This window comes from Alnus glutinosa, chromosome 12 (genome assembly GCF_958979055.1).
Source record: "Alnus glutinosa chromosome 12, dhAlnGlut1.1, whole genome shotgun sequence".
Classification (NCBI taxonomy): domain Eukaryota; kingdom Viridiplantae; phylum Streptophyta; class Magnoliopsida; order Fagales; family Betulaceae; genus Alnus; species Alnus glutinosa.
Window position 1 is genome coordinate 1,512,682 of NC_084897.1, and position 26,044 is coordinate 1,538,725.

Consider the following 26,044-nt stretch of genomic DNA (forward strand, 5'->3'; position numbering starts at 1 on the left):
TTGAAATCTGTAAAGGCATATCTTGCATTGGGTTTAAAATGGGTGGAAACTGAAAGCTTGATGCACAAGCATTAAGGTTGACATGAGAAGAGGAATGGCCAACATCAATGCTATTAATGAACCGGCTATTCTAAATAACTACATTTGCTTCTAAATTTAACCAGAATAAATCTTATAGTTTTTCAATTTTTTTTTAAAAAAAACTAATCTAATTGGTATTTCAAAATCCCAATGCTCTCCCCCAAGGATTCTCATCTTTGAACTTGAAACAGAATATTAGATTTAACACCAAAATTTTATGTCTTCTATGTGCACAAAAAGGGTTATTCAGTAAGTCTTCTTTCTCAAAATTGGTCTTCGTGCTTCCTTCTTCACAGTTGCAATGAATCCTGGGGTTGGTATATCCACCGTGGATTGATACAAGTCCTTTAATCTACACGTGAGGCATAAAATAAGAATATTGTTTAAGTAAAGCATATACATGAGCAGTAAAAATCCACAACCAAGTAAAGGCTTTCTTATGGGGAAAGTAATATTGCCATTACCGTGGAATGCTGATAAACAGGGCAACCACTGAAACCCCGACAATGAGAGGAAACACTGGTGCCGGAGTCAACTCCTGTAAGGCATGGAGAAGAAGAGGATCAACAAAAAGAAAGAAAAAAATGGTTCAGAGAAAATGATACCATTCTGAACGAAAGTGTGCTCAGAAGAAATCAGCAAGTACCATGAAATCAGCAACTCTTCAACTTTAATAATGAAATACAGGATGAGGGCTTGGAAAATTTCCAGATTCGGTTTTCCAGCAATTGATAGCAATCCGGATAGCAAATGTGCGACGGTCCTTATGAGGTCCACCTGTCCAAATAGGTGGGCAGGCAGACCAAAATTTGTTTGGACAGGTGAATCCGATATTAACTCTCTCATATTTATTATCCGAATTGCTAGCGATCTGAATAGCAAAATTGCTGGAGATCTATATCTGTAAATTGCCAGGCCACAACCATCAGTATGAAAAACTACATGGTTGGCAACAGAGCCATACGAACCTGTTTGTGGTGATCCTCTTCAACTTTGTATCTAAGTGGACCAACGTGAATTTGGGTATTCTTCTCTAAGTCGACCTCAATAATCTCAGACTCAAATTTGTGGGTGGTTGATGGTAGACTAGATCTGAGCTGAAGCAGGTGCTTGCCCCTAGGTAAGTCCTTCACCTGGAAGAAGTTGGAAAGTGGCAGGGGGAAGACTGACTCAATCTTAGACATGTCACTAGCTGACTTTATTTCCACCATTAGATGTGAATTTAGTTCCTCTACTCTCTTTCCTTCAACATGGCAACTTAAAATGGTCATCTCTGGATGTTCAAAGACCAGAAAATCCAAGCCCCTGACATCCTCAGATCCAACCTAAAAAAATCAACCGCCATTATCAAATCAGATCTCACATAACGGTAGCAACCTCTTAAAGGATATTATTTCCAAGATGTTATTTGTGATTTTATTGGAGATATTAGGTAAGACTAACCTTAACGGCAATAGATTCTGGAGATGCACGCTCAATTCTCGGGCTACCCAGACCATCCCTTTTCACTACTTTTATTACATATGTAGCGTCAGGATGGAGTCCTCTCAGACGATAACTTCCCGATGAATCAGTCACTGTTTCCTCATAGTAGCCTTTTGACTCAGACCGGGCTTCAACTGAAACACCTTCTTTTGGTTGGCCAGACAGCAAAGTGATCACCCCTGTAGCACTGTAGAAAGGTTAAACTGCCTTAGTATCTTGCAGAAGAGTCACGTCTATTGAAATGAAAATGCCAATTATAAAAAGGAGCAAAAAGCAATATTATGGAGACATAATTTAAGTTACATCTTGGATCATGCATGCTTGCTAGGAGTGACAATTCGTGTTAGCGTGTCGGGTCATGTTGAATCATGGGTATAACACTATATAGGTTAACCCTAACCTGACTCATTTACTTTAACGAGTCAATCCATCAACCCTAACCTACTAATTTCGTGTGTTAGGTTCACAGGGTTGTACTACAAATTGACAGCCTTAATGTTTGCTTAGATATCAGTCATAAAATACACAGAATGTATAAAAGAGAGATACCTAACTAGAAGGAAAAAAAAAAAAAAAGATCTAAAAAATATGAAAGTTATAAATATTAAAGTCAAAGGTAGTAGCCCAATGGTAAAGTGTCTTAAAGAATAAATCCTTTAATTCCACCAATGTCCTCTCATGGTCCTCAAAGCTCCTATCGTTTATTTCTTTTCTTTTTTTGATATGTAAGAGAAATATCATTAAAAAGCGCAATCAAGTACACAGAAAGTATACAAGAAAGGCATCTAAGAGGAAGTAGAAAACAATACAAGGAAATCATTAAAACTAAACGCTAAAGGTGCGAGGAACGCAGCCAACTAGGAGTACAAAGAATGAAAGAAAAAGGAAATGAGATCCTCAATGATTCTTTCTTTGTCCTCAAACTGCCTAGCATTGCGTTCCCTCCACAAACACCACAAAAGGCAACAAGGGACCATCTTCCACATGGCTGCACTCCGAGAGCGACCACACATCTACCAGCAAGCGAATAAATCTACCACACGAAGAGGCATCACCCAAGACAGACTGAAGCGACTAAAGATGGCATTCCATAGAGCGCATGCAACCTCGCAATGGAGAAGAAGGTGATCCACCAACTCCCCATTCATTTTGCACATGCAACATCTATCAATTACAATGACACGCCTCTTTCTGAGATTGTCCAAGGTGAGGATCTTCCCTTGCGCTGCCGTCCAAGCAAAGAAAGCCACTTTCAAGAGAACCTTGGTCCGCCAAATACTTTTCCAGGGAAAATGAATAGCCTCTTTGCAAGCAAGAGCCTTATAGAAGAATCTCACATCAAATTTCCCTTTGTGAGAAGAAGACCACCAAAGCTGATCTTCCCCATCACAATTCACTCTGGTTGAGTACAACAAACAGAAAAATGAGGCCAAAACATCCACCTCCCAGTCGTGGGCCGCTCAGAAGAAGCTAACATCCCACTGATAGGATCTGCTCACCACAACCAAATGGTCTGCAACATGTGCATCCTTGTCGCACGCAATGTCATACAAAACTGGAAAAGCTTCCTTAAGAGGTACCTCACCACACCACACATCATCCCAAAAACGGATCCTAGATCCATTTCCCAAAATAAGTCTGGTATGGCTGCAAAGCAAACTCCACCCCTTCCTAATATTCTTCCAAAGCCCCACTCCGTGAGACCCAGGGGAGTCTAAGGAACACCAACCATCCCAAGTAGAACCGTACTTTGCATCCACAACAGATTTCTACCAAGCCTCTCTCTCATGGGCATAGCGCCACAGCCACTTCCCTAAAAGAGGCTTACTGAAAATCCTCAAATTCCTGATGCCTAAATCACCACTTGAAATAGGAGAACAAACCTTGGACCAATTAACCAGATGAAATTTAAATTCTTCACCTATGCTACCCCACAAGAAATCTCGATGCAGCTTCTCTATACGACTAGCAACACTGGAAGGAATAGGGAGTAGAGAAAGGAAGTACGTAGGAAGATTAGAGAGAGTGCTTTTTATGAGGGTTACTTTGCCACCCTTCGACAAATACAACCGCTTCCAGCTAGCTAGCCGCCTCTCAAACCAACTACCTCATCCCAGCTAGACCTAGCCTTAAAAGGGGCCCCCAACGGAAGACCAAGGTACTTTAAAGGAAGAGAAGAAACTCCACAGCCCAAAATGCCAACAAGATCATCCATATTATCCACAAGACCCACTGGAACCAAAACTGACTTATCCAAATTAATCTTCAAACCTGAAACAGCTTCAAAGGACAGTAATAACATACGAAGATAGAGAAGATGATCAGGACTAGCTCCGCAAAAAACTAAAGTATCGTCTGCGAATAACAGATGAGAAATGTTAATCTCTCCATTGCTACTAGAGCCCACAGAGAAGCCAGAGAGAAAGCTCCTTTGAACAGTAATAGAGAACAACTTACTAAAGGCCTCCATCACAATGATAAACAAGAGAGGCAACAGAGGATCACCCTGTCTAAGACCACCAGAGCTGCTAAAAAAACCAGAAGGGGTGCCATTCACCAAAACCGAGAAACGCATCGATGAAATACAATGCGCTATCCAAGAACACCATCTCTCCCCGAAGCCACATCTTCTCAACATATACAATAAGAAATCCCAGTTGACATGATCATAAGCCTTCTCAATATCCAGTTTACAAAGTAACCCTGGTTCACCCGATTTGATGCGACTATCCAGACACTCATTAGCTATAAGAACATAATCAAGAATTTGCCTTCCTTTCACAAAAGCATTTTGGGGATTCGAGATAATCTTCTCCACCACCCTTCTGAGTCTATTAGCAAGAACTTTAGCAATGATCTTGTAAACACCACTTACAAGACTAATAGACCGAAAATCTTTAAGATCCACAGCCCCAAACTTCTTCGGAATTAAGGCTAAGAAAGTGGCATTAATGCTTTTGACAAACTTGCTATGAGTGTGAAAGTCCTGGAAAACCCCTATGAGATCAATCTTGATCACATCCCAACAATCTTGGAAGAACGCAATATTGAACCCATCAGGGCCTGGAGCCTTATCACAATTCAAACCTTTAACCACCTCTAAGACCTCCCTTTCGTCAAAAGGAAGTTCTAAGGAAGAGGCTTCACCCGCATCCAAGTTGTCATAAACAAGGTTATCCAACGCCTCCAACTGAAAGATTCTGCAAAAAGAGAATTATAAAATTGGGCAACATGATCCCTAATAACCTGCTGATCAAAAGAGATAGAGCCATTGACAAAGAGTGACTCAATGGAATTGGATCTCCTATTCGAATTGGCTACTCGATGATAGAATTTAGTGCATTTATCACCCTCTTTAAGCCAAAGAGCCCTAGACTTCTGTCTCCAGCTAATCTCCTCCTGTAAAATAGAATTCTCCAGATCTCTGATGACCCCACATTTCCTCGCTTTTTCTTCAGGAGTTAAACCCCGTTGTTCCTCCAAACTATCAAGAGCACACAATTCTTCCATATGCATTTTCTTCCGGAACTCCACATTACCAAACTCCTGATCGTTCCATCTTTTGAGAGAAGATGAAGCTGGGCGAGCCTTGAAAGCGATAAGACTCCCACCAAAGACGCACCCTATCCACAAACCCTTCAGCCTTTAACCACATATTCTCGAACTTGAACGGTCTGGGACCCCAATGAACACCACTACAATCAAGAAGAATAGGAAAATGATCAGAACACAGTATTGGAAGCCTTTTCTGAAGAGAACCTGGAAACTTGACTTCCCAATTTGGAGATACAAGAAATCTATCGAGGCGAGACCAAGAGGGAATCTCCTGATTATTAGACCACGTAAATGGCCCTCCTGCAAGAGGAAGATCCATAAGATCCTGCTCAAAAATAAAATCCGAAAAACTCCATCATAGCCGCATTAAGACGAACGTCTCTAGATCTTTCAGCAGGAAAGCGTGTGACATTGAAGTCACCCCCGATGCACCACAGCAGCTCCCACCAAGAAGAAAGGCCAGCCAACTCATCCCAAAGAGAACTTCTAAGAGAGTCAAAGTTAGGACCGTAGACCCAGCAAAAGCCCAAGAGAAGTTATCAGCAACGCTTCTGAAAGAACAAGCAACAACGAACTCACCCACATACGCATCAATCTTCTCTACAATCCTTCTATCCCACATAATCAAAATACCGAGAAGCTAAGTAGCACCAATCAACAAAGTGACAACCCCACAGACTTCTCACTAAACTATTGGAAACAAAATCCAGTTTAGTTTCTTGCAAGCAAATAATATCAGCCTTCCATTGCCTTAATAAGTTTCTGACTTTCAACCGCTTGTCACCCTTGTTTAACCCTCTAACATTCCAAGAGAGGATTTTGGGCTTCATAAAAAACCACCAAAAGCCCTGCCTTTGCACCTACCACGAGAGGTGCTGCCACTATGTGCGTCATAATTAACAGAACAAGCTAATTTGTTTAATTCCCTCGTATCTTTAATGCTCAAGCTCGAGCTGGGACCCGCTGCCTTCTTATCAATACTGTCGATGATAGCCTCAAACACAGCCGAAAGCTGACCTTCATAGCCATCGCATGTAATCCCCACCCAGTGGCTACATGCTAGAACCGCTTTCAAGAAGCCCTCTGGAGTCTTCTTACCAGAAAACCCACTAGACCCGTTTATTTCTCTCCAAAGACACTACATAAAGCATAACAATATCATCCATACTGCATCAAACTGAGGCCTACCACCTTTCGCTCTCCAGCAAGCGAAGAGGTTTACCATCAATGTAACCCTCTCACCCTTGGACAAGTACATCCTCTTCCATCTCGCCAAACGGCACTCTATCTTCTCAATAATGTTGTCCCAAATAGATTTGGCCTTAAACGAAGCTCCCAAGGTAAGACCTAGGTATTTCAACCCAAAATACTAGCCAGACCTTCAACATTAATGACATTGCCAACAGGGACCAACTCTAACTTAGCCAAGTTAATCCTCGAACTTGAAATCGGTTCAAAGCATTAAAACGAACATTGAGAGTTGTGAAGATGATCTGGATTTGCCCCGCAAAAAATCAAAGTTTCATCCGCAAATAAAAGGTGAGAAATATTGATGGCACCGGCACTCCTAGACCCCCACCGAGAAGCTTGATAAAAGATTCTCATTCAATATAGCAGAAATCATTTTACTTAACACCTCCATAACAATAACAAACAGAAAGGGATACAATGGTTCGCCCTATTTCAAACCACGTAAGCTACTAAAAAAACTTGTCGGAGTGCCATTTACCAAAACAGAAAAGTGGACTAAAGAAATACAATATATTATCCAATTACACCATTTTTCCCAAAACCGCATCTCCTCCACAAATACAAAGAAAGTCCCAATTGACATGGTTATAAGCCTATTCAATATCCAGCTTGCACAACATGCCTTGTTCCCCAGATCCATCTTATTGTCAAGGCACTCGTTGGCAATAGAACAAAGTCTAGAATCTATCCACCCTTGATGAAAGCGTTTTGAGGCTTGGAAATGATCTTCTCCACTACTATTTTCAACTTGTTAGCTAGAACTTCTGCAACAATTTTGTAAACTCCACCCACTAAGCTAATAGGTTTAAAATCTTTAATGTCAACGACCCCTAATTTCTTCAATAGAAGAGAAATGAATGTGGCATTGAGGCTTTTTTCAGACAAACCTTTAGCGTGAGAATCATGGAAACATTCATGATTACTTTGAGCACCTCTCAGGAAGCTTGGAAGAAACCCACAATAAATCTTTTTTTTTGATAAGTAATAGGAATTTCATTAAAAAAGCGTAAGGCGCCCCTTAGTACACAGGGAGTATACAAAGGAAGAACCCAGCTAGCCCATAATACAGAACCCAACAAGACCCTCAAAAACCCCAAAACCCAACAACACCCAAAACCCTCGAGAGCCCCAAAACCCAAAACCCCACAATAAATCTATCGGGGCCCAGAGCCTTGTCACAATAAAGGCTTTCACCACCTTAAAGACCTCTTCCTCAAAGGGTCTCTCCAACCAAATGGTCTCCTCAACATGATAAGAGGTCCACCATTGATTCACTTTACCTACAAAACCCTCTGCTTTTAACCACTTCTTCTCGAACTTGAAATACCTTTTTGCTCCAGGAAGGCCTTCGCAGTTGAGAAGAATAGGGAAATAATCCGAGCACAATCTAGGCAACCTTTTCTAGATCAAATTAGGAAACTTAACTTCCCAATTTGGAGAAACAAGGAATATGTCAATTCCAAACCATGAGGGAGGGTTCCTGTTGCTAGACCACGCAAACAAACCACTCACAAGAGGAACGTCCATAAGCCCCTGCTCAAAAATGAAATATGAAAACTCCTCCATAGCTAGACAAAAAAGAGTTTCACCTGATCTCTCACTAAGAAAGCGAGAGACATTGAAATCCCCCCAATGCACCAGAGTAAGTCCCACCAACTTACAAACCAACCAATTCATCCCATAAAAGTCTTTTATCACAATCGACATTAGGGTCATAAACACCCGCAAAAGCCCAAGAAATTTGATATCCGACATTTCTGAAAGAAATAGCAACCAATAACTCACCTACACTCTTTGATTTTCTACACCACCCTCCTATCCCACATGAGCAATATACCACCAGATGCCCCCCTTGAGTCAAAAGGGCAACAATCTACATGATTGCAACCCAATAAACTACACACAATGCTACAAGCCATAAGCTCCATCTTAGTGTCCTGAAGACAAATAACATTTGCCTTCCAATCTTTGAGCAAATTTCTAATTCTAAGGTGCTTCTTCCCCTCGTTTAACCCACTTACATTCCAAAATAACAGTTTAGGCTTCATGGACAAACTGAGATACCCCTCCCCCTAGCTTTGCTTCAGTTAGAACTGCCACCTGTAGAATAATAATTAATGGAGCGGACAGTCTTTTTAATGGAGACTTGGTGGAAATCTGTTGTGGATGCAAAGTACGGTTCTACTTGGGATGGTTGGTGTTCTTTAGACCCCCCTGGGTCTCACGGAGTGGGGCTTTGGAAGAATATGAGGAAGGGGTGGAGTTTGCTTTGCAACCATACCAGACTTATTCTGGGAAATGGATCTAAGATCCGTTTTTGGGATGATGTGTGGTGTGGTGAGGTTCCTCTTAAGAAAGCTTTCCCAGTTTTGTATGGCATCGCGTGTGACAAGGATGCACATGTTGCAGACCATTTGGTTGTGGTGAGCGGGTCCTATCAGTGGGATGTTAGCTTCTTCCGAGCGGCCCACGACTGGGAGGTGGATGTTTTGGCCTCATTTTTCTCTTTGCTGTACTCAACCAGAGTGAATTGTGATGGGGAAGATCAGCTATGGTGGTCTCCTTCTCACATAGGGAAATTTGATGTTAAATATTTCTATAAGGCTCTTGCTTGCAAAGAGGCTATTCATTTTCCCTGGAAAAGTATTTGGCGGACCAAGGTTCCCTTGAAAGTGGCTTTCTTTGCTTGGACGGCAGCGCAAGGGAAGATCCTCACCTTGGACAATCTCAGAAAGAAGCGTGTCATTGTGATTGATAGATGCTGCATGTGCAAAATAAATGGGGAGTCGGTGGATCACCTTCTTCTCCATTGCGAGGTTGCATGCACTCTATGGAACGCCATCTTTAGTCGCTTCAGTCTGTCTTGGGTTATGCCTCTTCGGGTGGTAGATTTTTTCGCTTGCTGGTGGATGGGTGGTCGCTCTCGGAGTGCAGTCATGTGGAAGATGGTCCCTTGTTGCCTTTTGTGGTGCTTGTGGAGGGAACGCAATGATAGGCAGTTTGAAGACAAAGAAATAACCATTGAGGATCTCATTTCCTTTTTCTTTCATTCTTTGTACTCCTGGTTGGCTGCGTTCCTCGCACCTTTAGCGTTTAGTTTTAATGATTTCCTTGTATTGTTTTCTACTTCCTCTTAGATGTCTTTCTTGTATACTTCATGTGTACTTGATTGCGCTTTTTAATGATATTTCTCTTACTTATAAAAAAAAAAAAATTATCTTTTACTTATGGTGACTGATTTGGAGTTGGAAGCCCATCCCTCCTAGTTATACTCACTTCAATGGCTGTAAACAACGCCACTAGTTCCCCTTCAAACCGCTCACATGATAGACCAACATAATGGCAAATGTCCTTCACCTTCTGCAAAACCCAACAGGAAGTTGTTGGCCCTGGATACTCAGGTTTGGCAAACACATTAGGGGGACAACAACTCAGAGGCTAACAAACAAAGAACCTCCTTAGTGCATAGCACCAATTCCAAGTGTGACAGACCATTCCCTTCAGCACAACACACATCAAGCCCAGCCAAACTAGCAGAATCTTTTCCAGCCAAACTTGAGTCACCCACCCACCCCCTTGATCGTTCTTTGATTTGAACCGTATCGATTTTCAAGAATAGGGCTATCACCCACTAGGCCACCACTCCAAAATACTATTCTCAAAACATACCCTATATTTCTTTGACAAATAAGAGAGAAACCATTGACTGCAGAGAGTTCGATATGAATTTGAACGAGGGAAAGAATCGACTGACTTCAAACCATTTTATTTTTAATCAAAGAGTCCAAACTATTTTTTTGATAAGTAAACAGATTTATTGAAAGCGTAAGACGCCCCTTAGTACACTGAAAGTATACAAAAACAAATACCTAACTAGAAAAAGAAAAACGAACAAGAAAATCAGAATAGCTAATCGACACGGGTGACAAAAAGGCCACCGTCCAAAGATACAGCGTACAAAAAAATGAAGCTAAAATATCCTCCATAGAATTCTCCTGATCTTCGAAACAACTAAGATTTCTTTCCTTCCAAACACACCAGAAAATGCAGATTGGCACCATCTTCCAAACCGCAGCACTCCTTGGCCTTCCAAACTTCCACCAACAAGCAAATAGATCGATAACTCTTTTAAGCATAACCCAAGACATACCAAACCGAGTAAAAACATGAATCCACAGAGTGGAAGCCACATCACAGTGTAGAAGAAGGTGATCCACAGTTTCCCCATCTCTTTTACACAAGTAGCATATATCCACAATGATGATATTCTTCTTCCTGAGATTATCCACCGTAAGTATCTTGCCTAGGGTTGCCGACCAAGAAAAAAAAAGCCGCCCTCGAAGGAGCCTGAGTCCGCCACACACTCTTCCAAGGAAAACGTCTACCTTCAGAGCCAGCCAAGGAGTTGAAGTAGGTCTTGACCTTGAACACACCTTTCTTGAAAGTGACCCACCAAAGCCTATCTGCACGATCTCTATTCACTATGGCTGAGTGTAGCACCTGAAAAAATGAGGCAAAGACACCCACTTTCCAATCATGCGCCTCTCTAACAAAGCTTACGTTCCACTGAATAGAACCGCCCAAAATCTCCATATTATCCTCTACGGAGGATCCTGCACCCGAACAATACCAAAAGAACAGGAAAAGCTTCCTTCAAAACCGTATCCCCGCACCACAGATCATGCCAAAATTTTGTCCTAACCCCATCCCCACCTCAAATCTAGTAAAACTAGAGAAAGTCTCCCACCTTTTCCTAATATTCTTCCACAAACCCACCCCAAAGGCACCAACAGGCTCGCGTGAGCACCACCCACCCCACAAACTGCCAAACTTGCATTCCACCAAGCATCTCTCTCTATACCAAACCGCCACAACCATTTGCCTAACAAAGCGTGGTTGAACTTCAACAAATTCCGAAAACCCAGCCCCCCTTCTGAAATTGGGGTACAAACCTTCGACCAAACTAAGCAATGAAATCCTCCATTGAGAGCTTTGGTTCATGACATCCTCATTCTTAAATCCTCCTTTCTGAGATCTCTTATGGATTAGGCTTTTGTTCATGTTCCTAACTTTCCATCAGGGAATTTGGTAGATCTGATTTGTTTTCTAGATTGTAATAGCACTCAGAGCTTTGGTTCTCTTGTACACTCTTCCTGTGCGAGGAATTTGTCTTTTAATAAAATTATTATCACTCATTAAAAAAAAATACTAAGGAATGAACCTTGAATGTTTGAATTCTTTCTAAGACAGAGATTATCAATTGTCAAGGAAAATTGGTGTGAAAGCAATGCTAAAACTCTCACATCTTGACAACATGGCTACACTGAGAGAGGAATAAAATGACTAATGGAGACAATAAAAGACCTGTAAGCCACACGGATGGCCTGGAAAGTGACTTCTCTAGACTCCCCAGAACCAAGTTCTATTGTCTGCGCTGGAGGTGAGAAAGCGTACTCCTACCAAAAAAATAAAAAATAATAATTATTAGCCAAGTCAAGTAGTTGAAAATAATCTTACCTTCAACAAATACCACAACCATAGTTCTAGTCATTTTTTATTTCTTTCCAACATTACATATGGCAGATACGAGTCACACCATCAATCTTTAGTATTAATGAAAACTGATTTAAAATAATATCATTATTTTGTGCAAAACCTTGATCGTTAAACTATGTGATTAAAACAATTTGAGCAGTTATATATAGAATTCAGAGGCGTAAAATGATAAATTCTGCTGGATGAGCAAGCTTAAAAGTGATACAAAATCAACTCGGTGAATTTGTTAAAAATGTTTTAGTTTCTGAATTCTGAGTACAGAATCATTATCTAGAAGATCAGAGAGAAGAGTTGTACATGAAAAAAGTGCACCCCAAAAAAGACAAAAAGTAGAGTATTTGCATGAAAAATCATTAGAAAAACTCATTCTAGTAGAGTACCTTCAGCAGAGGACGCAGATAGAAAGTTCCAGGAAATAAGTTATCAAAAAGTAATGTTCCACCAGCCCCAGATACTGAGTTATTCCTATAACCCTCGTCTCCACTCAATGATAACAGCACAGATGGAATGGGTTCTTTAGCACCATCTTTAGAATGTATATGTACAGAAATTTGACCGAGCTTCTGACAAGAAAAGGAGTGAGGTCCAACCCGTTTCAGATGATATCCAGGCTGCAGAAAGTAAAAGACGTGAGGGAAGAAGATGGCAATGAATTTCAGTCATGGAAATAAATGTACAGAAAATATAGAAAGCTCAATATGATGCACTAAACCTCTAGGCTCTAACAAAATTAATAACGAATCTGTTCATTAATAACATATGAGTTATTCAAACTTATACAAGAAATATCTACAATGAAAGATGTAGAGAGTAGGAGACATCACTCTTTAAGGTAGTTACAGAAAGCATACCACTTAAATATATTTTATTGCAAAACAAATAAACTTACAGAAATTATATCAAAACAAATGTTCCTAACCTTTGAAGCCTTGACGCTATAAGTTATGTCATCATATAGAGGTCCCCCAATGAAGGATCCATCCATCTTTGTGGTAGTTTCAAGTACTAATTCACTGCTCTTAAGGGCAGCAATGTGGCTATCTCCAGCAGCAAGAATCCTAATTTGAACACCAGAAAGAGGGGGAGAAACAGATCCTTCAATATATAAGCCCAACCGAGCAGAAGATGGAGGAATGGAAGCTTGACAGCCATCATTTGTCACCGAGACCTAACATATCATAGTTTGTGATGAAGCTTGACAGAACAACGTAAAAAAACTTAGTAAATGACGAAAATTAAGCTTACATGACGTTGTCTAGGATAAAACAAGATCTTCTTCACCCCATTATTCCTGCAACAAATCACAGGTCACGTAAGAGCTACAAATGGTGCAGTCAAATCAAGCTAACAACATTAGTGAGGTGTTAAACAAGTTTACTAGCAATGAAGACACAAAATCAGAATGATGAAAGTTTACACACCAAACCAATAAATAAATTAATAAAATGTGTGGTGGGGGGGGGGGAAGCAAAAAGCAAAAGCTGCTTCTAACAGCAATGAGAAGGTGATTGAAACAGTCCACATATACATAGAAACATGGATCAAATATTGGAGAAACCTAAGTCCACCACTAAGTCTTGATGACACAGTTATCAAGAAAACGACTAAATTTATGTACCTTGAGTCCCGAGGAACAAAGGTAAGTTTGTCTCCAGGATTAGCCCATACAGAGTACTCATAAATGGCAGCACTTGTTTGATCATTGTCATTGGAACTAAGTTTAGCTGTGGTACCATCAACAATATTGCCCCCACTGTTCAGAATATCCACAGCAATACTCTCGGGTACTTCATATACACCATCAAGTGTGCTAGACTCAACATTGATCTGTCCTTTAAGTAGATACTTCTCTCCTTTCAGATAGACGGGCTACAAAATGAAATAAAGGTGAGGAAAAAAGATTTGGAAAAATCATGTATGTTAACCATGGCCATAGAAAAAAAAATGAACATGAAAAAGAACTATACCAAAGGGTTGAATGTATCAATCTTCATTGTTGAACTCCCAAAGAAAATACATGAGTTAACAAAATGAAGTTCATGCAATCCGGGAGATTCTACACATATATGCTGGGAACCTTTCTGCAGTTCACACAGGAAATAGAAATCAATTTTGCTTGAAAGTACACAAGGCATCCTGTCCTTTGAATTTTAACTTGGGGGATTTAATGAAGAGACTACCTTAATCTTCAAATTTACAGGTGAACCATCTTCTTGAGTCATGTAAGCATCTACATCATGAGTGGAGATAACATTAACCCAGTAACCTTTTTGAACAAATACAATTCCTTTTACATCCTCAGCTCCGATGTCCAAATCAATGAAGCTCTGCTCCCAGCACCAATTATCTTCCGTTGTCACTCCTGGGGAGTTATGTTTGACCTAAAAGGGTAATAATCAATTGAAGAAAAAAGTACATAGAATCAATATAGCAATCAGAAACTTAAAACAAATGACTTACGCCAATTCCACATGAATGTTTGAGATTTATATTCACAAGAAGAAACAAGCTGGAAAATAATCAAAAGTTATGGAAAAATTTAGAAGGCAGAGAGCAAGCACAATACCTCAAGCCTGTACTTTCCAGGGACGACATTTGAAAAGAGGAATTCGCTGCTGTTGTCAGTCAAACTAACTGTCTTTCTCTCTTCATTGCGTTTACCAGCGAATCTCACAAGGGTAACAGAAACTAACGGGCCACAGTTCTCCTTGCAGGCTACAGTACCATGTACATTGACCAGTGCCTTAATCGTGGACCAAAAAGAAAGATATATCAAAGAACATTTTTTTCATGAAATGAGGGTGTGCTTGTTTTATAAACAAATGAGGTCCAATAAACACCTATGGCAATTTTCACAGTAAAATAGAAAGGAAAATGAGGTGGAAATTTTTAGAAATCATTTATAGCTCCATATTAGTTTGGAAAATGTCATAAATCCAAGTCAGAAATTCCGTTTTGAAAAATATGACATTTTAATCTTATATCATCTGCATTTATGAATTCCTTGACAATTGTTATCACCAGAAAACCAACACGAATGAAAAAACAACAGTGATAATCTTGTTTTAAAAGCAAAGGAGAAGTTTCGTGGAAAGACAGACAAAAAGTGAATACGTATTCTCATAAGTGTTTTTTAAAAAAAATAAAAAAACAGGAGCCAATACAAGAAAAATATGATATAAAGATGGGTTTAGGGTTGAAACTACTTTACTTATTCTTCGAGTTATCTATCAACTTTTGTCTTTTTAATTGGATAAAAAAAAAGGAAGAAGAAGAAGAAAAGAAAAGAAAAAGAAAAAGAAAGAAGAAGATGCAAAAGAACCTTAAATTCCTTTAATTTTGAGAAATATTACCTGAGAAAATTCGACATTCAACAATGGACTTTTGATCACAATGTCAACATTCGATGGCAAAAACATGAGTCCAGGAGCACTCTCAGGCGAAGCTGCCATAGCAGATAAGCGGTACTCACCTGGTAGAACCTGAATATATTATAGATAAAGGAGGAAGATGTAACACTTGTATAGCAGACAAAGTACTAACTTCAATAAACGTATAGATGACCTGCATCAAGGAAAATCCAAAACCCAGCAGGAAATATCGTTTTACTAGAAATTACCAGCTTAGTTGTGGTTGTGAGAACTTAAGATTGTGGATACAAAATGGTTAGGGTAATTACAGTAGCATCACTTCAAACTTGATAACGACTCAAAGTACATAAATTTGATAACAACTCAAAGTACATTTGCCTTTTGCCATTGTACTTTTATTTTCTATAAGTAAAGGAAATTCATTAGACGCGCAAGGAGCACAACCCAAGTACAAAGAAAATATACAAGAGAAAACACCTAGTAAATCAAGAACAAGAAAAAAGAATACAAAAATCTGCATAGCTAGAGACACGGGGTAAAGCGCCAGAAAAGGTCCACTCAAATAAGGTTTTGAGAAGACTTGTCCGTAGATCCGCACTCTTCTCCCTTGAACATTGAAGTTTCGGGCGCTCCTTTCTCTCCAAATGCACCATAATAAAGAAGGAATTGCATTCCAAACAATAATACTGTCATTCCAGCCGACTCCCCTATTCCAACACGGCAAAAAGTGCACCACCCGTTTAGGCATAATCCACTCTACCCCAAACATATGAAAAATCATAATCCACATCTCTCTAGCGAAATCACAATGAAGAAAAAGATGATCCTGAGTTTTCCCACACTTTTTACACATACAACACCAATCTATCACTATGATGTGACGCTTGGGAAGATTATCCAAAGTGAGAATTTTCCCAAGGGAAGCTGTCCATGTAAAGAAAGCCAACTTCAAATGAGCCTTAGTCCACCAAACGCTCTTCCAAGGGAAAGGGGAAACACCATTAGGAAGAAGAACCTTATAAAAAGTTTTGACCTCAAAAGATTTTCTTTTTTAGGGCATCCAACATAGGCTATCATCACCCTCCTAACCCAGTCTAGCAGAATACAAAACATTGAAGAAAGAAGAGATGGAGTCCACCTCCCAACCATGCACCAACCTAGTGAAGTTAATGTCCCAACGAGCTTTAGCATTACTAACACTCCTAAGGTCAGCCACCATTGCATCCCTATTCCTAGCAAGACAAAATGACATCGGAATAGAATCCTTGAAAGGACGATCTTCACACCATATATCATGCCAGAACCTAGTAGGAGAGCCATCACCCCCTCCTAATGTGTTTCCAAAGGCTCGCCTCATAAGCATCATTGACCCCATTAGTACACCAACCCCCGTCAAACCTTCTATCCACAATCAGGCGCCAAAAAGCCTCTCTCTCCACAGCAAGCCTCCACAACCACTTATCCAAAAGGACCTGATTCAGTGCAGACCTAACCCTCCAAAATGGATAGGAGAGCAAACCTTCTTCCAATTAACAAGATGGAATTTTGACACATCATCCAAACCACTCCACAAAAAATCCCTCTGCAATTTTTCTAACCGATTAGCAACACTAATCAGGATAGGGAAAAGGGAGAGGAAATAGGTAGGAAGGTTGGGCAGAGTGCTCTTAACCAACGTCACTCGACCACCCCTATTCAAGTGAAGTCTTTTCCAACCAGCTAGTTTTCTCTCCATTTTCTCAATGATTGAATTCCAAACAGACTTAGCCTTAAACGGAGCACCCAAAGGGAGACCCAAATATTTTTCAAAGGCAAGGAAGAAACCCTACAACCCAGAATACGGGCCAACCCACTCACACTGGGCACGTTACCCACATGAACCAACTCCGATTTAGCCAAGCTAGTCTTCAAACTAGAGGTAGCTTCAAAACAAAGGAGGGCGCATCTCAAGTATCGAATCTGGTCTGGAGCAGACCCACAGAAAATGAGGGCGTCATCTGCAAAAATAAAGCCTCTGTTCACAGCAACTACCATCATATGACTCAAAGCTTCCGCAACAATCACAAAAAGAAGGGGGGAGAGAAGGCCCCCTTGTCTTAGACCCCGAGAGCTATTGAAGAACCCATTGTGCGTACCATTAACCAGGATAGAGAACTGAACTGTAGATACGCAATTGGCAATCCATTTCTGCCACTTCTCCCCAAAACCACATCTCCCTGGCAAGTAAAGCAAAAAGTCCCAACTGACGTGATCATAAGTCTTCTCTAGGTCAAATTTACACCATTGTACTTTATTGACAACTGCATGATATATATATATATATGTCTTCCACTAGAATTTCCAATAACCATGTGAAAAAAATAAAATAAAAAACTAAATTATTCAAATCCACAATCAAGCAATCAAATGAGATGAGGTAGAGATAATTGCAAACTCCCCATTTCCAGTTGCTTATAGCCTCATGCAGTCATGCTTTAACCAAGGATCAGAAAATCAATTCTAAATCAGCAACATGTCAACTCAATGGGCTAAAAGACTTTATGGCATCTTGTAAAAGTTGAATCTCAAAACTCTTATCAAGAGAAAGGAAAACTATAAGATAAAAAGTATAAGAAGCTTATTAAAATTTAATAGAAAGGTTTCACTAGCTTCCATTACCCTAGTAACACCATAAAACCAAAATTACTTAATGAGCTTCAGATTCTCCGAATCACAACTCTGTAAATGACTCTTTTAACTTCAGTTATGGTCCTATGGAGATATCATAAGGAAATTTTGTTTTGATAAGTGGAGATATCATAAGGAAATTACAGAACACTAAGCGATTAAAGAGAAAGAGCTCATTGAGCTTCAGGCTAACATACCTCAAAGCAGAAATTTCCGCTTCCATCAGTCAGTTTCACTTGAGGTTTGACATTTTCTGGACCATGAGTCAAAGCTACCTAGAATACAAACATGACAACGAATTTAATTGACACGCACAATACAAGTAACAAAAATTAGAACATAGAAAATGTGATTTTACCTTTGCCTTGAAACCAGCACTAACCATCCGAACTACACCACATACATCAAAGGAAAATGCTTTAATATCGGTAACTGAAGCCATGTTTGGCAATACCTGAAGGAGCAACCAAAGTTAGGAAAGAGAAAGGACAGCAATTTTATTCATTGTAATCGGTACAAAAACCAGTTCAATGAGTTAAATGTAAATTTAAATAACTGAAACCTGTCACTTCTAATTTAGGTATGCAAGATTCTCTACGCTATAACTTTACCATATAATCCTTCAGTATGTTGAATTTGTAATGCTCCTTTATGGCCTCTATCGTATAGCGATTGGACGTAACCTAAAATTCAAAACTTGGAAACTTAAGCAGATAATATACTCTTGACATAAGATGAAGCACCTCAACTGATATCAAAGACAGGAATAAAATTACAAAATGTTCAAGTGATTGACAGACCATATTCAAAGAAGAAGACATGCATGCAAGAGAGAGGGAGGGAGCATTGCAGCACCAGTTAAAAGTCAAAATCTAGAATATATAAATGGAAGAGTAGACGTTTTAACCAAAGACATGGAAAAAGAATGGTTTTACGGTGAAAGAAAATGCAATAAGAACTCAATTTATTCAGTAAACATTGCAAGAAGAAGGTAAAAATCAGCGCAAATCTTATGCATAATTCATTTTTTTGAGATGTAAATAAGTTGCGCCAAATTGCAGCCCTCTGCACTTCTTTGAGTTTGAATTATGCATAATTCATTTAAAAAATGATACTCTTCATATTTTCCAGCTTAACAAGCCAAACAATGACTTTAATTCATTTGTCATAAATTAGAATTATAGATTTTTTATAAGTAATCCCATATCATAAAGAAACATAGAGGTGCGCAACCCAAGTACACAGGAGGTATACAAAAAAATGAACTTCTTGTATAGATATTTAAAAGGAAAAAAAAAAAAAAAAAAAAAAAAAAAAAAAAAAAAAAAAAGAACTTCAGGTTAGAAAGGGAAAAAGAAATCTCATATCAATACAGTATGATTTCCTTCAAACAACCAGTATCCTGGTCAGTTCCTAATCCAGTGAAGTGGTCATAACTGATAAAAACTAGCACCAATATATGTTCACCACAAACTTATAAGCCAGCTCAGTGTATCTGCAACTTGTTCAACAACCTACAACAAGCAGACTGTCTCATAAGAGACTGATACAACTAACATACAGATGCCAACTCATTATTTCTTTGAATATAACAGAGACAGAAAACAGATTGGAAGAAGACATGAAATACCCAAATCAGAAGAAATCAAGAAGAGCTAATGCGAGCAAGTAAACTTGGATATTGAGAGCAATGTGCAAACCTAGTCAAGCTTTATACACACATTTATACATACGACATACGTACGTGTGTGTGTGTGTGTGCGTGTGTAAAGTAATTATACCTGATCAAGCTTGTAGTATCCTTGTTTGTCAGTGATAGACCTTTCATGACCATCAACTATAATTTTAACACCCTCCACTCCAACGTCATTTCCATCAACTACACGGCCCCCAACAGAAAATCCAGTGACCTATACAATTTAACAAAAACACAGGATTTCGCATGTTAATATACTCACATAAAACCCAGAATAGGATAAGCAAACTAACATTACCTGAACAAGCAAATGTAAGGCTAAATAAAGGGAACAAGAATAAGAAGAAATATATATACACTAGCTTGATAGATTTGTGTAAAACATGAATTTATCTTAATGTAACTTTAAAACTTGAATTCATCATTACCAAGAAGAGTTTTAAAATACTAGTAGCCAGTTAACATGCAGACTTTTAACAACACTGAAAGAGCTAGACAGTTGAACCATTCAAATCATTGACAGCTCAGAAGATAGTCAACGAACCAGTAAATTGACAACGTTTACCATTATAGACTGCCAACATGTCTGTAGTTGAACAATCAAATTCCATCAAGACAACAAACCAAACTTCATCCATCACAAATTTATTCTTTTCCTTTGGGGTAAATTTTGCTTACAAAGAGACGAGAGCAAAAGGCTAGAAAGGAAGGAGGACATTTCATTTCCATGGGCATAAGCAATATCTTTGACAATGAAGAGGGACTTTCAGGACGGTCACATGACAAGAAACAGGCAAATTTAAACGATTCAAGTACTCTGTCAGTAATTTATAGCACTATAGCATGGTAAAAGTAGGAGGTGGCCCTAGTGGTTACATTAATTGATTTGAAAATTCTGGTATATCAGTTCAGACACTACCAGGAAGATTGTAGGGTTATGGTATGAGGGTGGATCGTTAGGTATGCTATTCAGCGTCAAAGCTGGTTTCAATAAAACAATGTCATTTTAGATGAGAGTCAATCAACCTGGAAAGATGTATTCTAATGCAGCAAAGAATCAAGGAAGGTTAGGAGACCTCTTCAGCTCGACATGGAAAAATTCAAGATCATCTATCATAGTGGAAGAGTTTGATTCGTTCCAAAGAACCAAACTACAAACCGGGCTTGTGCATTTGACTGAGTGGAATGGACATATTTGAAGTGGATTTAGATTGTGTTACACAGAGACAAGGACAGATTGATCAGGAGTTATATGTGTGTGTGTGCACGCGCACGCGCGTGGGTGTGTGGGAGTAAAGAATAAATAAAAGAGGATTTACTTGTCTTGGGGTGGTCGCCTTACCCTAATCAAGAGTACGTTATCCAGCTTACCTACGCACTTCTACTCCCTTTTTCCTTTGCCAGCCGATATAGCTTGGAGGCTAGACCGCCTTCAAAGATACTTTCTTTGGGATGGACTAGGCGGTGAGCCCAAGCTTCATCTGGTAAACTGGAAGACTATCTACTCCTCCCTCCTAGAGGAGGGTTGGGAGTCAAAAACTTCATGTTGTTCAATAAAGTTTTACTTGGTGAATGGCTTTGGAGATTTGTGCAAGAGGAGACTTTTTTTTTGATAAGTTTGTGCAAGAGGAGACTTCTCCATGGAGAAAGGTGATTGTTGAGAAATACGGGGTCCAGACCGAGAGTTGTCGTTCAGAGGAAGTCTAAAAGCCATATGGAGATGCATTTGGAGGAATATAAGGAATGGTTAGGGGAATTTCTCCAACTTTGTCTCCTTCAGGGTTTGGGACGAGTCCCATATTTGTCTTTGGCATGATGTTTGTTGCGGTGAAGCTGCTCTCAAATCTTCATTCCCAAAACTTTATTTGAGAGCTCAAGACAAAGAGGCCTTGGTGTCATATTACTTTGAATCCTCCGGAACCTCTATTCATTGAAATTCAAGTTTCATCATGGCAATCCAGGATTGAGAGTTGGAATCTCAACTCTTTCCTCAATTTGTTATACTCATCAACAACCCATCCCAAGTAGGCGGATAGATTATTGTGGACCCCAGCCAACAACCATGGCTTTGAAGTGAAAAGCTATCATAACACTTTACAGACTGAAGAGCCTTGCCCCTTCCCCTAGAAAAGTGTTTGGAAGGTTAAGGCTTTGCCCCGCTTTGGACGGCAACTTTGGGTAAAATTCTTGTGGTTGATAATCTTAGAAGGTGGAGTTTTACTCTTGTAAAATTGTGTTGCCTATGCAAAAAGAATGAGGAGACCGTTAATCATCTTCTCATCTATTGTGAGTACACTAGCGATCTATGCCACTTGGTTCTCTACTTATTCGAAGTTTCGTGAGCAATGCCTAGCAACATCCAAGAGTTGCTACATTGTTGGAGGACTCAAGGGCAGGGACATCCCAAAGAAGATATCTGAAAAGTTATTCTTGCATTTTTAATTTGGAGCATTTGAAGAGAAATGAATCAGTGCCTCTTTGAAGATGTGAGTCTAATGTGCTTTGTTTAAAATCCTCTTTTTTGAGATCTCTCTTAAACTGGGCGGTAATCTATTTTTCTAAGTTCTTCTCTTCGAATATATGTAGATCTTGTTAACTTTTTAGATTTCAGACACCTTAAGGTGGTTGTTTCTCTTATATACTTTTCATGTACGAGAGCTTTGTTTTTTCTTTTTAAAAAACTATTATTCTAAAAAAACTAATATCAAAAGAAGAGCATATCTATTGTTACTCTATTAGCATATTCATTTTTTATTAGACAACAATTTCATATAAATGGTTAGGCTGCAAAGTCTTAATTCTAAATCCAAACAAGCTTACTTTACATATTTTATAGACAATTTCACATCATGCTTACAAAAATCTAGTGGGACAAGAAATAAAGCAAAAGGGTGGTGAATAAATACCATAACAGGAGAAAATGTTCTGGTTTGACAATGTAGCCAACTATATAGCTTACCTGAAACTTTTGGGGAACTGTCACATGTTGATGCTCAACAATCACCGACGCAACGGGAGGTGAAACATCAAATACTGTGTTTTCACCCTTGTAGAAAGGTATGAGCTCATATCTTCCTGCAAGGAATTCAAACATTTGAAAAAGATGCAGAAGTTTTGAGTAAGCAGAAAGGTGGAAACAAAAGAGCTTACAAAAAGAAAGGTAATGCAAGTACTAAAAATGCAGCAACTAAAATGAAAAGCGACATCCAAATAGAGAATTACCACAGGGTATTGATTTAAACATAAACATTCCATCAGCATTGGATACAGCATGACAGAGAGCCTTTCTTTGTCCAGGGGCATTACCAGAACCTTGGGGACAATCTACCTCTAAGACATCATCTGAGTATAAATAAATGTGAACTCCCAATATTGGATTTCCCTACCAAAAGAAAACAAAATATTTTGATTTTATATATAGAAGGGCATAAAAGTGAAGCATAATCAGCCAGCGAGTGATGAGCAAAATTAACTAAGTAATATCACACTTCAACAATTCACCCAATACAATACGCATTGTACATAGCATCTTCTAAGTGAACAAAGAACAAAATTATATCCCTGAACAGATCACCATAACATGTCTAATCACGATAGACATGAATGTTATATTTAATATTCGGATCTCCTTATAATAGATGGATTTTGTAAAACTAGAGAGAGGAACACAAAGAAATTGCATTATAATGGAACTGTTGTCTCCACAATAAGTTTACCTGAGCAACAACAAACCCATGGACATCATACCCAGGGACAAAGAAAATGTCATCAACTACACCATTTCCAAACCCCAATTCCACCTGCAAGAAGTGCATTTCCAAATGAGCGGCAATGTGGGATATACATGCATGTCAACCATAATGCTATACATGTGTGTGTGTGTGTGTGTGTGTGTGTGTGTGTGTGTGTGTGTGTAGGTAGGTAGATAGATTCTTGGTTTGGGGGGGGGGGGGGGGGGGGGAGGAAGAGAGAGGAACTAAAATAAGCAATAAATGGAAAAAGTAAAAACAAAGTGAAAGAAAAAAATCCAACCTCTGTGGAGCCTCTAACTTCAACTATCAGATCAGAATGTGAAGCACGTAATTCATATTTTCCTGCACACAAAAAAGGATGTTATCGAACTAGAATTCCCATTTGTTAAATGAAGAGACAGAGAGAAAGGTATGAAAAAAAATAGTCATCTCTTTAACATTAAAATCACAAGGGGTCCATAATGTCTTGCATGTGCTATATATGCAAGACATCTTTGACACTCGAAGACATATCACACTTTTTACAAACAAAATCATTGTTGAAAGGTATTCTCTGGGATAGTTTGGGGACTTCAATGATGTTTCCTTGGAAGAAGTTGCCACATAGAGAACAAACACGTTATCTTTTTAACAAAAAAGTACCAGGCAAACTTTCGTACCTGGAAGTATATTTGTGAACAAGTAACTCCCCACTGATGACGTCAAGACAGAAGAGATGAGATCACCATTCAGAGACAAAAGTTCAACTTTTACATTTGAAGGGCCTCCATTCTTAAGAGCACAGCTTTCTCCACCCACAGCTCCCACCACCTTACCAGAAATGGTGAACCTACAATGAGAAAACTTTCACATTGTAACTCATACTAGAAATTTAAAGCAAGCCCCCAAGCACATAACACGATCAATCAAAACAAACCCTGTGAAATGGAAATTTATATCTTCATTGCCATTGCAACCAGTATCATCAACAACAACAGGAACCTGTAAAGGACATTATCTGTGTCAGATTTTACAGAAACTCAATTTTCATAAAACATGGACTGTGTGTGGTGCACCGGGCTTGATAAAACTTTGTGTAAAGAATAATGCAATTACTAAACCTTCTCTGGGTCCCACGCCCATCCTTCTGGTCCATTTATTTGAATTACAAAGGAACCCTACAATTCACACAATTACAATGAGAACACTTAAAAGAACACATGCGCATGGAGGAAGCATCAAAAGCATTAAGTATCTTTAGATATTACCTTGTCATATACTGGTATGAAGTAGTAGCCATTGGGCGCACACTGAGTTCTGTCCTTTACCAGTCCATCCACCGTGCGAAGCTCAACCTACAATTCACCAAAATTTACATATATACATACATACATAGATTTAAACAAACTAAACATAACGGCAAAATAACGCCCGTGTTCATCCTTCTATCCATGCTGATACCAGTGTTACATTACTTATGCAACAAAACACACACATCCAAATCAAAAAGGCTAAGCTTATACCAAAGATAAGTATACATTTCAAAAATTTCCTTATTTCCCTCAACTCAACAATGTACTGCAAAAGCTTCAAAACCAAAACGTGTACATTACCGTGATATGAGAATAATCCAATTTCACATCATTCGACCTCCTCGACTTCATCAAAGACGTACTAGCCTACAAAAAACGAATTCAATTTCAGAGGGTAAGTACCAAATTCCTGTACTTTAACTACAACCACAAATTCAAGTTACAAGTAACTGTTGTGCATTGGAAAAGCCGTCACTTCCAAATTCAGATCCACGATTTACCGCTCTCCGATTCTCAGAACTCCGTATTTTTCATCCTATAACTAATCCAGCGTTTGGTTGCTAAGGAATTACAGGATATAGAATATGAAACGGAATCTGAAGGTGAATAATTGAATCCAAAACCTGTTAAATGATTCCGATTATCCTATACTTTTCTTGCGATTTCTCAGCAACCAAACAGACTGGTAAGAGAGAGAGAGAGGAGGGGGGGTGATTGACCTCGACAAAGCCGCCACAGCCGTGGATGGAATCAGCGGAAGCAGCTGAAAAATAATGGATTACGATGAAGAAGCATAGCAAAGCGTCTCTGATCGTCATTCTACGCAGTGGGATTGGAGCTCGGCGAGAGTGTTTCATTGCAAGGTAAAGAGATCTGGTTATTTTACATGAGATTTTGATATATGTGTAAATATATAAAATATGTAATTTAGAACACGCTCAGTGGTGTCTGTGAACTCTGGCAGTCGGGTGCGACTTGCGAGAGGGTTTATGGGTTTCGTTGGAAATGCAAGTGCGAAGCCGATCGTCTTCGTTGGATGTAAAGACGCTGAAACGGCGTCGTCTATTTGTTCATTTCTATCTTTTTGTGTTTTGGTCTTATAATATATCAGCTTGGGTGGAAAATGTGAATGATGACATGGTTATTAGCAATGTCCACATCTGCGTAACGTAATTATCAATTTTAGGTATCCGTATATGTATTATGCGATTATTATCTGTATCCGTGTAGTTATTGTGGTTATTAAATACATTTATTATTTGCTATCCGCATATGTGATAATAAACGTTTTAAATTACTATTTAAATCTATATGCAAAATTAAATAATACAATTATTA

General features: G+C 39.1%; 1 protein-coding gene across 1 annotated transcript; it reads right to left on the reverse strand.

The window, feature by feature from the left end:
- On the reverse strand, positions 1 to 25,723 carry LOC133851267 (uncharacterized). Its single transcript, XM_062287600.1, has 27 exons — positions 25,426 to 25,723; positions 25,007 to 25,072; positions 24,662 to 24,748; positions 24,515 to 24,571; positions 24,331 to 24,395; positions 24,074 to 24,243; positions 23,695 to 23,756; positions 23,379 to 23,462; positions 22,885 to 23,044; positions 22,622 to 22,737; positions 19,748 to 19,876; positions 18,578 to 18,649; positions 18,325 to 18,420; positions 18,164 to 18,241; positions 15,282 to 15,410; positions 14,495 to 14,671; positions 14,109 to 14,309; positions 13,896 to 14,009; positions 13,547 to 13,797; positions 13,174 to 13,219; positions 12,848 to 13,096; positions 12,309 to 12,539; positions 11,737 to 11,828; positions 1,525 to 1,753; positions 1,050 to 1,406; positions 546 to 619; positions 1 to 433 (listed from the first exon to the last, which is right to left on the reverse strand). The coding sequence occupies exons 1-27, from the start codon at positions 25,561 to 25,563 to the stop codon at positions 328 to 330; spliced, it is 3,636 nt and encodes a 1,211-aa protein (XP_062143584.1). The 5' UTR covers positions 25,564 to 25,723; the 3' UTR covers positions 1 to 327.
- Between the last annotated feature and the right edge of the window lie 321 nt (positions 25,724 to 26,044).

Coding starts and splice junctions, on each gene's coding strand:
- LOC133851267 (XM_062287600.1), bottom strand. CDS start 25,563: ATGAAACACTCTCGCCGAGCTCCAATCCCACTGCGTAGAATGACGATC. Junction 22,738..22,884: donor GTTTAAATCAATACCCTGTG/GTAATTCTCTAT, acceptor AATTCCTTGCAG/GAAGATATGAGCTCATACCT. Junction 13,097..13,173: donor TTTATCCTAGACAACGTCAT/GTAAGCTTAATT, acceptor ATGATATGTTAG/GTCTCGGTGACAAATGATGG.